The sequence below is a fragment of the Daucus carota genome, chromosome 7 (genome assembly GCF_001625215.2).
Source record: "Daucus carota subsp. sativus chromosome 7, DH1 v3.0, whole genome shotgun sequence".
Taxonomy (NCBI): domain Eukaryota; kingdom Viridiplantae; phylum Streptophyta; class Magnoliopsida; order Apiales; family Apiaceae; genus Daucus; species Daucus carota.
The window spans coordinates 28183755-28198980 of record NC_030387.2 but is presented as its reverse complement, the minus strand read 5'-3'; the positions used below and the strand labels follow the sequence as shown (position 1 = coordinate 28198980).

Genomic DNA, 15226 nt, shown 5'->3' with positions numbered 1-15226 from the left:
AATTTTAAACGTTGTGCGTGTCCAAGAAGAAAAAAAACGTAAGAAAACGGCAAGAAACAATGATCAGAAATTAAAGCACATAAAATGCGGGGAATTTAACCGTAATCTAAGTGGACAACAGTTTAAAAAGGAAACGCTTAACCACACAGAATGTGGTGATTGGTGAAAGAGAGCAGCAGAACAACTTCTTAAGCCTGTTATTTCCTGTAAGTACATTTTATGGTCACTCATACTGTACTTTAAACTAGGTTCTTGATTTGTCAGTGTCTGTGAGGAGGGTTTGATCCATGGTTTTTTTTTTGTTGATTTCTTTGTTTTACATAAATATGTGATATGGGCATTCTTTATTTTTGGTGACAATTTTTGAAGTCATTTCGTTTTTACATCTTCCTGAAAGTTTTATGAAAGATAGGTGATTTGATTCGACCCCTTTCGGTTTTGGAAGTCTTAATAGTTTCGGGTAGTTTCGGGGGAGTGACTTAATATGGTATCAGAGCGGAATTTGTTTGAAGCTTGACAAAGTTCATTATTTTTGAATTACATGATTTGGGGATTGTTGCCTAAATGATGAGTTTTTGGTGATCTGCTCTTTAATTTGATTGAAAAAAGAGAAGTTTTTGAGTGAAGGTGAGTGTTAGGCTCTCTATATATTTTGGCAGATGGGTTTTTTTTGACTAATATGGCTTATAGCCTTACAAAGTGAGTATCTGTTCGAAGATATTCTCGGGGTGAGCCAGAGTCGAACCCATGACCTGGGACGACAGAGGATAAACCCTTAACCACTGGGCAGATGGGTTTAAGTCATATAAGATGGGGTTTTGTTGCTTACAATGCCTGAGCTATTATGTAAACAGACTGCGATCCACAAGAAAAACAGAAAGGCATAATGTATACTGTGCCGGAGATTATAAGGTCACAACAATATTTGACTGTGTTTAAATACATGGAAAATCATTACGATGATGGATGTCAAATGAAATGAATTGCGTTATGAGTTCTCATATTATATTTGGTTTATATTTGAATGTCCAAATTGTCACTTGAATAAAACCATAATTTGAACTGAAGTCTAGTATCTAAACATATAAGCTTTTTATCTTTTGGAATGTTCTCATTTTAGCTTTATTTAATAATTGTTTTAGACTACCTTTTCGTATGTAGTTTACTAAACATCACAGCCAATAATTTTTCATATATTTACAAATTGTACTTGTGACGTGAACATGAACTTGATCTTCATTTTCAGAGGCAAGTTATTTTCTTTTCTGATTTGTCTCGTGCACATTGTTTTTTTTGTCTTTACTAATCATTTGGTTATTCATGGTAATTTCACTTTTGAAGTGCTCTCTCTTTTCTTCGTATTCTGAGAGGATGTTGACGGATAAGGACCCATTGCCGAGTTCCTGGCTGAAAATTTCTTCGCAAAAGGCCAACGAGGGAGCAACTAGTCTGGACAATCAATCAAATGCAGGCACAGCAGTTAAAAGGAAGCAGGAGGCCTATGTGAGTACAGATGATGAGGATGACCAACCACTATCTTTCAGGAGGGCTCGGACTAGTATGGCTGCTAAGCCCGCAGCCCGCCATGCTTCTTCTTTGGCAGCTGGTACCCTCGCCACAAAATCTGGAGTGACTGGATTTGGTGAGTTTCACCTCCATCTAATCCTTTCTTGGCACTTTTTTCACATTTAAGTAAATTTATAAGGGTTATAGTCAAGGTCGTTTTTTTACATGTGATATATCCGCTCATTGATGAAGGAGTTTTGGGTTTGTTTTAGTTCTTAAATAACTGAATTTTGCAAAATATCTCTCTCTTAATGTATGATTAGTATTTATCATGGTCCCAATTTTGTAGTTTATAGATTTATAGCTTGAGAAATTTGTTGCTAGTGACTAATGTTTTTTTTGCTATATCGGTGCTGGAGAATATTATTACTATAGAACTGTATAGAGTCTTTGTCTGACTGAGTTTCCTGAGAAGCTCGATCCGTTCCAAGTTCCAACATGCATAATAGACATACATATAAAAGTCAATTCATGATGAAATTTTCATTGAATATCATGGACACGACCCTCGACATTTCCTCTTTTTTGGGTGAATTTTTATTGCTAGGCACTTGTGCTTATCTATCTATTTGGTTGCTTCATATTTAACCCTTGTTTATTAATGTTTTTGTGGCAGAAAATGGGGAGAAGCGCAAGTTGTTGAACAACCGTCCTATGGTCAAGTTTAAAATTAACGTGGAAACTGAAGGGACCATTGCTAGTCAGGCACAAAGGCAGATACGTCAGGTAAATTACCCTGCTCCTCTCATATCTTATTGATATCTATGGTTTAACAGCCAGTGGCGGATTTATATGGTGGACTCAGAGGGCTTCAGCCCACCTCTGAGTCCGTAACAGCTTCAGTTTTCTTTCTAAAATATGTGCATTTATAAGATGAGCTCACCCCAATTATTTTGAGCCCGTCCATTTTTATTGCAAGCCCAGCCCATTGACTAAATAATCTACTACATTATGCCTATTGCTCTCTCGCTACCGCTGGTGAAGTGAATGAATTAAAAGAAAAAATAGTGCTCTGCTGCTCCTACTCGACTTCAGTAGTTCAGCGCTTCATTGCTTCCCTCCCCTTCCGCAAGATTCAACTTGAGTAATCTTTTTTTTAATATTAATGAAGCCCCGTCCTTGGTAGAATTCTAGATCAGCCACTGCTAACAGCTGATGTTATTGGCTTCTGTTTTTGTTGTACTTCTCTGATGCTGTATCTTTCAGGCTGCCTCAACTGTTTCGGAGCTGTGCACTGGCTTTGAGACATCAAAGATGAAAAATGAGGAGCTGAGGAAGCAGGTAATTGACCTCCAGGGTCAAATCCGAAAGTGGAAGGGTCAAAAAGCCAGGTGGGATGAGATGAAGAAAGAGCTTGAGAGAGAACGTGATGATGTACGGAAAGAAGTACATAAAGCTGCAAGTGAGAAGCGTGATCTCGAGGAGAAGTTGGAGAAAACTGTCAAGAAGGCAGAAGATGAAAAAGTCTATGCTAAGAGGGCAATAGAAGAGGCTGCCCTTAAAGCTTTTAGTGAGAAGCGTCATCTTGAGGAGAAATTGGGGATGGCTGTCAAACAGGCAGAAGATTTCAAGGCCGCTGCTAAGAAGGCAATCTACGAGGCCGCCTCAACTAAGAAATGTTACAAGATTGGCTTAAGCAATTTTGTTGCATACCTGGCTACCGGTGAAGGCAGATCGTTGGGGGACTACGTAAACGAGCTAATTGAGGAGATACCACATGATAATAGGGCCCCGGGTGATGCCGCAATCAACATGGCAGGACTTAAAGGTGACAGGACTATAAAAGATGAACCCCGTGACTACCACTTGGCAGGTTTTGCAGAGAATGCTGCTTTACAGGGTAACTATTCTTGAATGTACAGACAACTTCAGAGTTTTAGGAGAAGGTTTTGATACGTTTTTACTTATGCGTGAGGATGGTTCCGGAGTTGTACATTTTGTTAGATGTCTTAGTTATGTTCTTCACTGTCAAGTGTCAAGGCCAACTAATTTCAGTTTTAGAAGGAAGATGCTTTCAGTAACATATATAACTTCATTTCTCTTGTTTTATTTCCAAGCTCTTGTTTTTGAGTCAAGTGCTTATGCCTCTGTTGTTTTAAAGGGGTAGACCAGAAGCCACACTTGAAACAAGAGAACTATACGTATATAAATAGTACAACAATTGTTATACTGCAGTCTGCCGATTTTACTCTATCTGGTCTTAGACATTTCAGAATAAACTGTATTTATCACTCGTTGAGGGCCGATTATAAATTATTTACAAAAACTAAATAAAAAAGCCTTCTAATGTTAATTTTGCTCAATATTCCTTCAGTGACATTTTAAAGTTTTAAACGAATCACTATCATTTAAAATTGGTAAAGCAATTACAAAACTTATTATTTATATGCTATTATACTGTTAAGTTTTCTAATTTTACAAATAAGATTATAATTGTTCTACAAAATTGATAGAGGAAGTTGAGAAATTAATATAACTATTGATTAGTGAAAGTTAAAAATTATATTTTTACTTATTTTCTCTCTTTCATAAAAAGAGAAACATAAATTTTTCACCAATTTTGAGCTAATCGGGTATTTGTGTGGATGCCGAAAAGAGGTAAAATCGGCTGTTGTTAGTGTTATTAATATATAGTGTAGCCACATTTGCGGAACCTCTAATAATCATATTCATTTTATTCTCTTTCTAGATTTACACACTTAATTTACTACTGAAATATAAAGATATTTGTTATCATTTAATTAGTAAAATAACATAGCGGAAATGCTTGCAAAATTTTAATTGTTTTCATTACCAAATCTGCTAGTACAGTTTCTTCACTCGTGCCTCTCCCTTCCGGCCTCTCTCACGTTAATTGAGCAAATTTTGATTCTTCTTTCCTCCCTCACACTAATTGAGCAAATTTTGATATTTCGAGATTTGAATGATCATGGTGACTAAATCGAAGTGAGATGGTTGTGTTGATTGAGTTAATTGAGCAAAATCTCGAAATTTTGATATTTCGAGATTTGAATGATCATGGTGTGGAAGAAAAGATAAAAGGTGTTAAAATAAGATAAAATGTGATGGAAATGAATATACGCCGGACTTTTAAATACTAGTGTACGTTTGAATTTTGGTTTATTTAGGAGTAACTACTTAAATCATCATACAATTTAAATAATTTGTGAATAATTTGATTTTAATTGATATTTATTTGAACAATACTATTAATAAATATTTAACTAATAGTTGGGCTGCGTTGACGAAGCCCATTTTTTACTTGATAGTCATATTATTGCCGCATAAGCAATTTTACCGGTAGCCCTTGGAGTTGTTATTCATTGGCCCAAAAATGAAAAAGCCCAGTTCCCTCGCTATATAAATATAACATATGATCCTGTGTATTCTACATTACCCTACAATTGTGCCGCTTATACAAAACTCTCTGTGTATTCTACATTACCCTACATTTACGCCGTTTATACAAAAATCAGATGAAATTACTTCAGAGCACTCGAAACTCCAACCATAACCATGGAAAAGCACCAACATCAACCTAGCTATTGAATCATATACAATATGACTATTTAGTGTTTTCCCTCGATCATCCTTGTTTGTTTTTGTCGTATAATGCAACGTAAACTGTTAATATATTTTTTTATATCTTTCAATAATCCATTATTTGATCCAGATTCAAATACTTTTCACCCGATTTATACGCCTATTGTATGGATGATGGAGAATTATCATCTTGCTGGTTGTGATGTGGTATGTTAATGTAACCCTCATTATATATTGTTTTTATTTTGTATTTGAAATTGTTGTTTTGGAATTCTCTTATAATCATATATACTTTTTATTGACCGTGAGTTTCATTACTCCATATAATTTTTCAGATTTATAAAGTAGCAAGTATGGAATTTTTAAAATTAGTTAAAATTGTTAATTAAGAAAAATTAGTTAAAATTTGTATAGTTTGTCTAAAACAAGTCCAACAATCATTTAGAGAGCAACTACTTTTGATATGTATTTACTTTTATTTAAAAAATTATGATCTAATTTGTAATCTTTGTTATTCCCTCGATAATATTTTTAATTATACTCAATATAATATTTGGATATATTTGATACATTCAAGTCACTATGTTAAAGGAGGGCGCGCCCTTTTCGGAGGAGACCGAGGGGCGCGGCCCTTGTAAGGAGTTGACCGTGGGATGAAGACCAAGGGCGCGCCTTCTACGGGGCATCCACAGGGGCGCGACCTTCAGATGTTGGAAGACAGGTTTGACTTGAAACGACTAAAGAGACAAGACAACGAAGGTTGAGGGCGCGTCCTCCGGGGTCACGCCCACAGGAAGAATCATTGTGTGTGAGGATGAGTGAGTCTCAGTGACGACCCTTCCGAGGGATACGAAGACTTACCCTTCCGAGGGATATGAAGACCTACCCCTCCGGGGGATATGACGACCCTTTCGAGGGATATGAAGACTAGTTACCAAGCTCATTTGGTAGTTACCAAGCTCATTTGGTATTTATCAGGCTCATCTGATAGTTCCCGGGCTCATCCGGGCGTGATCTATAATCCCCAATCCTGCTATCTGCCGGGTTGTCCTCGTGCGAGGGCTTGGGGTGATCATGACTCTTGAAGGCCCTCCGGGGTAACATGAAGGCCGATCATATGTCTGGATCCTGTATTCAGGTGAGTTAGCCCTCATTGGGGGATTGAGACGATCGTGTAACTTGGCTCCTTATTTGTCTTACCTCTTAGTGAGAACCTTCACTAAGGGGGGAGGGCGCGTCCCTACACCTCAGGGAATTGGTCACGGCTCTACCAAGATGTCTCCTCCATGCTACGAAAAGTAGTAGTTAGTGTTATCTCTCGTAGCGGAGATAATGTCGTATCCGTGATGTACTTGGACAAGGAGTCTGAGGTAGTTGGCCTCAAGGCTTAATTCTAACTAGAGTAGGATTCTAAAGACGATAGAAGTCTAAGAGATAAGTCGCCACCTCAGGGTTGGTCTTATCCCCAAGAGTCCTAGTCCTGATCAAACTAGGAGTGTTGGTTCAATAGAACTACGTACGGCTTGATCCCCTATAAATATAGGGGTACGTAGGCACATTAGGGGATCATGAGTTGCGAGCACGTGAGACCAACTCAAAACCCTAATCTCAGCCACCCCCTAAAACAAACAACCACCACTCTCCGGCGACCAAAACCATCGTCACGGATCTTGATTCCGACCATGAACCACATCTTTGTTGATTACCAAATTCCTCTATCAACAAATTGGCGCTAGAAGAAGGGGCTATTCAAGATCTTCATCTTAAGAGGAAGAGATATGACACGACGGAGGTTTACCCGTAGAGGCGGAGCGTTTTCCGGCGAGGCGGCGGCTGAGTAAAAGAAAAACGCCTCGACCCTCCGAAAATTAGCGAGTACCTTTACTGGAAGCCCGGGAAAGATATCTTAAACAGAACTCCGGGGAACAACCCGGTTTGCATTCGAGATTCTCGGAATGGGGAGTCACTATAAACCGGGAGCAAAGTTTTTGAATGAGGAGCCGACGAAGGATGCGATCGTCAGAGACCAAATAACCGCGGAGGGCACAATTCCCCCTGGCAGAACGCACCTCTGGGTAAGCTCCCTTCAAAACTGGCTCGCTAATTTACGCTTTGGAAATCTGGTATTCTCAGGTGTTGAAGTATCCACCATAGAGAGTTGATCTCCTGACAAATTTGAAGGAGGGTGCGCCAAATTAGTATAGGGCACGCCTCGGCGTTAGTTCCAGGATCATGGGGTTGATGGGAGGACGCGGCTTCCTCCCTCCCCCTGACAAGGCGTGTCACGAGGTAGTGCCAGTAATCATCATCCTAAAATGATATGTGTATATGGTTATATGCAGACCAAGCATCTTAGGGGAGCTGCCTGTCTCCATTAAGACGTGCCCCCTGTCCTACATGATCGCATCATGAGGCCTAAATTTCCCACGATTTACTCTGGAAACCTGTGGTTACCTGCGTGCCCATGAAACGCTCTGGATCTTACATATCCGTGATATACCCGGGCTGGATCCCCGCTTTATTCCCCATTGAGCCATAAGCTCTGGGACCAGCGCAATGCACTGGAGTATTCTAGACCACGATAAAATTCGTGATGCCCTGTATAGGATGATGAGCAGACTGGGGAGTGACCTCAGGGTTGCTATAATTAAGTGAATAATTGAAAGAAAACGAGGCTGCGCCGTGAGCTGCGCCCGTTACCTATGCTATCTTTCGAAAGAGAGAAGTTTCAGGAAAGTCCGTGCCCTCTGCATATGTGATTCATGAAAAGAGCTAAGACATAGCATCGCTGCTACGTGTTGTAAAAAGGCGCGCCCATAGTTATGGGAAGAAGGCACGACCCCCTGAAGGCGCGCCCTTTGGAAAGTAATATATAACATTAACTGATGGCATAGCGAAAGCTACATGCAAACAATGCAGAGTGAGACGCTGATACTGAAAATAGAGCATAATATTCATTAGGGCGCGCCCTCCCCCATAAAGTCAGAAATGCGGAAGAGCACGGGCGCGCCGTCAAAAGATTAAAGTTGAGTTACAAATGCCAAAAGTTAAGGCGTGTCAAGAGAGCATGATGTCACGAATCCAGAAACTTAGTTTATAATACAACTTGCAAGGCTTAAAACGGGCCTGCACCGACAAAATGATAGAGTTAAGCATGACAAGAGAATGGACTCAGGGCGCGTCCTTGGACATGTCCCCGGCCTGAGTGTCACCCTCTAGGCGCGCCCTCTCGGTTGTGGCCTCCTTGGCCAGCGTCTCAGCTAACTCTGCCTTCTTGGCGGCCATCAACTCTGGATTCTTAGAAGGGAACTCAGCCATGAAATCAACCGCAGCCTTCCCAAAGTTTGGGAGCCAATTGTAGTTCGGTTCCCCGGAGAGGAAGGTAGCAACATAGCTGAATAGTCCCTCTGTGAACGACGTCTCCACCGCCTTCTCCTTATCCTCCAAGAGTTGCCTGTTGTCACCGGCTAGAGAGGAATTCTTCAGTTTGAGATCAGCCATCTCTTTCTCAAAACGCACCTTTTCAGCGTCAAGTTCTTTCTCGGCAGATATCTTGCCGTCCTCGGCCTTCTTGAGAGCTTTGTCGTGCTGCTTAGCCTCCCTTTTGAGTTGGGAGTTTTCCTTCTCAAGGTCAGAAAGGCGCGCCTCCTGGGCAGCTTTGGCATCATCACGATCCATGTTATGGATCAATATCTCACAGCTTGCCTTGAGGATCCAAGCATCTTTCTCAGAGTCCAACTTGGCGCGCCATGCCTGCAGCTCGTTATCAGAGATGATGGTGTCACCAATGTCACCGAGGACTCTTGAGACCAGACTTGAAGGTTGAGCAGGGTTTTGTTTCTTGCTAACTCGAGGCTTCTTGAAGCGGGGTGTCTCCGTGGAGACAACATCAGGTTTGGAAAGCGGTTTCTGGAAGACAAGGTTAGACGCGCCCCGCTTTGACGAACCGGGTTTGAGAGACGCGTCCTCTCCCAGACTTGGCTTCTTCCTTGAAAAGAACGAAGGTACCTCGGTCATGCCTGCACATAGCAAAGATATGTTATTCTTGGTACAGAAAAGATGGCTATGAAAACAAATGGGTGCATACATAGGCAAATAATGAAAGATGCACATATAAAGAAAGGGCGCGCCACCAAGATGTGCTGTAAGGGCGCGCCTACATTCACCTCCAGGAGGAACAGTGTCAGATGTGTATACTTCAGGTTCTGCCTTGAGAACATTGTGTTCTTTACTCTTAAGAGGTCTCCCATCCCTAAAAGCGATCAAACCCACTTTGGTACCTATCTTGGGGGAAAGAAACCCAGCCTCGATTAAAGCGGAGGTAGTCACCAAGAGGTTCATGTTTTTCCTTCCGGGGGGCAAGTGAAGAATGTGTTGTGCTCTCTCGAGGGCCTCGTTATCGAGAGACGATATGCCACGTTCCACTAATGAAATAAGGAACGAATTAGTTAAGGGAAACAGAGAGAATATTAAGGGCGCGCCTTGGAAAAGAACATTCTTACCAGGAGAGATGTTAAATTGCGTCCTCACACTTTTTGTGTTATAAACATAAAAAAAGGGTTCCTTCCATTTTTTCACATGGGAGACGCGCCCTTCACTGAAACCTTTAAGGCGGTGCTGATGTCGTATGACAAGGAAAAAATAGCCAGGAGCGCTCCTAGTAAGTCTGAAGAAATAACTCAACTCCTCCATAGAGGGCTCATCATAACCCTCTCCCTTGTAGAGGATGAAAAGACCAGCAGCTAACTTGTAAGAGTTGGGAGACAATTGGATGGGAGCGATGTCAAACCATTTACAGATTTTTTCGAAATAATTGTGAAGGGGCGCGCCCACTCCCGAACTAACGTGCCGGGGAGTTAAGACCGTGCGAGGGATCCTATGATTCCCAATGTCGAAGCGATGGGGCCTCATCTCTTCAAGGGGCACCACGGCCGATCCTTCCTGTTCATAGTAATCCATTACCCATTCCAACTCTTCCCAGGAGATGGTGGAGGATTGATCCACACAGTTCAACTTTCCCTGACCTTTCTTGATTTCCTCGATCATCTTGGCAGAAAGATTCATATCGTCGTATTCTGACCAGTCCACATCCTTCTCCCATTCTTCTATACGAGGGTGAACGTAAGGTTCAGGAGAGGATTCAGGTGAAGGAGGAATGGTGGATGGCCGCCCTCCAGGCGCGCCTTGAGAAAAATTTTCTTCTGTGGCATCCTCAAGCAAGGACGCGCCCTTGGGTGGGGGCTCATAGTCAGAATCTTTATCACTTGGAGGAGAAGGGACGCTGTGGTCTGGCGAAGAGGAAATCAGCTGATACATCTTTCCTTTACTCCTGCGAACAGGCGCGCCCTCGGAAGTATCTGTCCACTCTTCAAATGGGGTGTCGTAGTCCATCGGTTGGTCGCCAGTAGCAGGATAGCTAGTGACCTCGATTGGATGGATGGTCTGATTGGTAGCCTGGGGAATAGCCGAATGAGAAGATTCTATTTCACTAGAGGAACAAAGAGTGCCCTGAGCTATGCTGTCCAGAATTTCCTGCCTTAATCCGTCGGGGATGGTCTGGGGAGGTCGCAGCGGAGATGGAGGAAAATATTCAGGTGGCGAGACTGAGATCCCAATGCGGCCAAGAAAGTCTTTGAACGGGTGGAAAGGAGGGGACGCGCCCTTGTCTGCCAGCTGTAAACAAAAAGATGATAAGGGCGCGCCCTTAGAAAGAGGCACGAATGTGAGCAGGTGCGTGTGCCCCAAATGAGACGTGCTAGTGTGCGATCGTGTTACTTGTGTAAGGAATGAAAGGACAAGTGCCTAAAGTTGAAGGCGCGCCCTAATGATAATGAAGGGTCGGGCATGACAAGCGTGTATCTCGACGTAGGGATAAGAGGACGTGTCCTAAATAGTGGGCACGCCCGGTGAAGGAGTATGGTTGTTCAGCCGACAACGCGTAAACATGTTCAGAGAATATATCTTATGAAGTTGGAGAATCAAAGGGACGTACGATGGGGATTTACAGATATACATACACCTATATATATATATATAAATAGTCAAGAACACAAGAAATGAGCAAGAAAGTTGGAAGGACATTTGCATAGATCTAACAATGTAACCAACAAAAATCGACAAAAATAATGGGGAAACGTACCTTGAAGTGTGGCGAATGATCTCACCGGTCAGTTTGTGCTAAGGAACGGCGGTACAACGGCAATCGTGATCGGAAGAATGCTTGCTGGGAAGAGAAAAACGTGAGAAATGGGGGAGATAAAGTGTGGAAGAAGAAAAGAGAGATATTTATAGGGAGAGGGGTGGATCATTGACAGCTGTCCCCTCATGTACGGTCCATTTCGAATTTAAGTTTTCTAGGATAGACACGTCACCACAAAGCTTAAAGGACGGGACCTGGTAATTTTGAAGGCATGAAGAGAGGACGCGCCTATGAAGAAAGGGCGCGCCTGATAGAAGATCTGGGGAATAAGGTGACGGCTCAAGGTGTAGACTAAGAGAGGGTATCTATGGCAAGGATGGATCGAATGAAGATTCCTTCGACATTTTCAATGACAAAGAAATCTAGGGAGTACTTGTTATGACCAAAATTGGTCACTATGTTAAAGGAGGGCGCGCCCTCTCCGGAGGAGACCGAGGGTCGCGGCCCTTGTAAGGAGTTGACCGTGGGATGAAGACCAAGGGCGCGCCTTCTACGGGGCATCCACAGGGGCGCGACCTTCGGATGTTGGAAGACAGGTTTGACTTGAAACGACTAAAGAGACAAGACAACGAAGGTTGAGGGCGCGTCCTCCGGGGTCGCGCCCACAGGAAGAATCATTGTGTGTGAGGATGAGTGAGTCTCAGTGACGACCCTTACGAGGGATACGAAGACTTATCCTTCCGAGGGATATGAAGACCTACCCCTCCGGGGGATATGACGACCCTTCCGAGGGATATGAAGACTAGTTACCAAGCTCATTTGGTAGTTACCAAGCTCATTTGGTAGTTATCAGGCTCATCTGATAGTTCCCGGGCTCATCCGGGCGTGATCTATAATCCCCAATCCTGCTATCTGCCGGGTTGTCATAGTGCGGGGGCTTGGGGTGATCATGACTCTTGAAGGCCCTCCAGGGTAACATGAAGGCCGATCATATGTCTGGATCCTGTATTCTGGTGAGTTAGCCCTCATTGGGGGATTGGGACGATCGTGTAACTTGGGTCCTTATTTGTCTTACCTCTTAGTGAGAACCTTCACTAAGGGGGGAGGGCGCGTCCCTACACCTCAGGGAATTGGTCACGGCTCTACCAAGATGTCTCCTCCATGCTACGAAAAGTAGCGGTTAGTGTTATCTCTCGTAGTGGAGATAATGCCGTATCCGTGATGTACTTGGACAAGGAGTCTGAGGTAGTTGGCCTCAAGGCTTAATTCTAACTGGAGTAGGATTCTAAAGATGATAGAAGTCTAAGAGATAAGTCGCCACCTCAGGATTGGGCTTATCCCCAAGAGTCCTAGTCCCGATCAAACTAGGAGTCTTGGTTCAATAGAACTACGTACCACTTGATCCCTTATAAATATAGGGGTACGTAGGCACATTAGGGGATCATGAGTTGCTAGCACGTGAGACCAACTCAAAACCCTAATCTCTGCCACCCCCTAAAACAAACAACCACCACTCTCCGGCGACCAAAACCACCGTCACGGATCTTGATTCCGGCCATGAACCACATCTTTGTTGATTACCAAATTCCTCTATCAACAATCTACTTGTATTAATTCAAGCATACAAATACTTCTATATATAATAATTTTTATTTTTAAAACAAATCATCTAGCTAGCTAACTTTATTATTTGGCAGGTTACAAATCTTGAACCCAAACAAATGGGAGTAGATGAGGAGGAACACAGAGATCATATGGCAACCTGCCAACCCATGAGTTAGAAATACAAAACCCTCATCCTCATGTGGGTGATGCTGATTCAGCCGTTATTATTGGCACTCCAGCTGTCAGCCCTATTATTGATCTCAGCCTGAATCCTCTTGATCTTAACATGCTACTCACAGAGGAAGAAGATAAGGGACAACCCGGAGATCATCTGGCAATGCATGTGTTAGAAAATAATCATCATTCCCTTCACATTCACTCTCCTCAAGTAATATCACTCTTCTCAAATAATCATCTGGAAAGGCTTGATCTCAAGGTAAAGTTGGAGAAGGCTACCAAACAGGAAGAGAGTGTTGAGACCTATGCAAAGAAGGCAATTAATGATGCACATGATGCCCAGGCTTCAGGTAAGAAGGCAATATATAAGGCTGTGGCCTCAACCACAAATTGTTACAAGATTTGTTTAGACAACTTTGTAGTATCCTTGGGCATTAGTGGTGAGGATAAATCTTTGGAGGACCATGTAAGTAAGCTTGTTAAGGCAATCCCCTTTCATGCTAGGGCCCCAGCTGATATGGCTGTTGAAGTGCCAGGGCAGGAAGGTGATGTTGGATAAAAAAGGGATGCGGCAGAGAGCAACCCAGGATGTCTCAGTGTGCAAACCCATGAGGATCAACAAATGTCCAATTTGCAGAGCCCGGACCATTTCTGTTGAACATGTTCTTCTTCAATAAACAAGCTTGTATGCCTTACTAATTAGCAAGACATGCATATATGTTGAATAAAATAAATTTATGTCTCCTAATTTCTCTAAGACCCATTTCTCTTGTAATTATAAGTGGTTTATCTAGTGATGAGCAATGAGTTTACATCTCTTGACAATAAAAATCTTATCAAATTATGAGCTCTGATATTATCTTATTTATAAATTAATTAAGATCCATATTAATATCCATGATTTATATATGTACTTTATGCTTATTCCAAAATGATGGTAAACTGTATTGTTTGGGTGAAATGTATGTTTTTCAACCCAATAAACTTATGTTTTCACTCGTGAAAATGAAGACGGTTTCTTCTAATTAAATATTTATAAATAATGTTTACCTCTAAAACTTTGTGATCTTAGCAAAATAACAATTATCAACAAAGTGAAATAGATAAACAAATATAATAATAAAATAGGTAAGATATATATATAATTTGATGAAGATCGAATATACTATTTTCTATGTAAAAAAATATCTTGTTCTGAATTGGTTATGATAAATGAGTATCCATCTACTAAGTCATAGACCAAATTATGTTTGTGTCCACAACTCGCACATGATGAGCACAATTAGTATTTTGAAAAGAAAATCAAGCTATAAAAATACCAATAATATATTAGTGGATTCCAAATAAATATTATAAAATAAAGAATCTTATTAATTGTTATCACTATTTCAAATGTCAACTCCAACATCAGTCGGTCTAATCATTTTTTGTTGCTGCTGCTATTATTATTATTATTATTATTATTATTATTATTATTATTATTATTATTATTATTATTATTATTATTATTATTATTATTATTATTATTATTATTATGATCATCATCATCATCATCATTATCATTATTATAAAAATCATCATCATAATCTTCCTTATTATCAATATCAATATTAGTATATATTTCGACTAATATGGAAATAATGTGGACCAAAAGGTAGGAAGTGGGAAATAATGGAGACCAACTTGGAAAAAAAAGATTATTTTTTATTTCAAAGAATGATATAGAAAAATACTTGTATTTCCCTAAAAATTTAAAATGATCAGTAGTTTTTACTAAATCTTAGTAGTTAATCAAATTACTAGTACAAATAATTTGTTACCACATTTGTTGTACCAAGTTTTGATGCCTTCAATTTCCTGATATTACTTTTACTTAATGAGGGAGCTAATTCAAAACTGATTACATAAAAAATTATAGGTAATACTCCAAGCCTGAGCAAGAGTGTTTACATTGGAAGGGTGAGTGGACAAGATAGCACAACTAAAGATTTAAAAACTATCTTTCTAATTTCATGGACCCATATTGAAAAGCCTAATTAGCAGCCTTCCCAGCCTATATAATCGTAACATACTACCCTGTTAAACCCACATTGTCCTACAAATCAGCCGCCCAGTTAAATTTGCTTCAAAAAATTACAAATCAATGGAAACTTCAATGGAAACTTCCAACAATGGGCACTATCTTGAACTTGAAGA

General features: G+C 41.0%; 1 protein-coding gene across 2 annotated transcripts; it reads left to right on the top strand.

The window, feature by feature from the left end:
- Nucleotides 1–53: 53 nt before the first annotated feature.
- Nucleotides 54–3589, top strand: LOC108195356 (uncharacterized). 2 transcript variants are annotated; one of them, XM_064080890.1, is made up of 4 exons: nucleotides 54–206; nucleotides 1342–1642; nucleotides 2183–2292; nucleotides 2773–3589. In XM_064080890.1, exons 2-4 carry the CDS (start codon nucleotides 1372–1374, stop codon nucleotides 3418–3420), a joined length of 1029 nt encoding a protein of 342 aa, XP_063936960.1. In that variant the 5' UTR covers nucleotides 54–206; nucleotides 1342–1371; the 3' UTR covers nucleotides 3421–3589. The 2 variants fall into 2 exon arrangements, with proteins under 2 accessions (XP_063936960.1, XP_063936961.1); XM_064080891.1 differs by lacking the exon at nucleotides 54–206 and adding an exon at nucleotides 227–627.
- Nucleotides 3590–15226: the final 11637 nt, after the last annotated feature.

Coding starts and splice junctions, on each gene's coding strand:
- LOC108195356 (XM_064080890.1), top strand. CDS start 1,372: ATGTTGACGGATAAGGACCCATTGCCGAGTTCCTGGCTGAAAATTTCT. Junction 1,643..2,182: donor ATCTGGAGTGACTGGATTTG/GTGAGTTTCACC, acceptor TTTTTGTGGCAG/AAAATGGGGAGAAGCGCAAG. Junction 2,293..2,772: donor CACAAAGGCAGATACGTCAG/GTAAATTACCCT, acceptor TGTATCTTTCAG/GCTGCCTCAACTGTTTCGGA.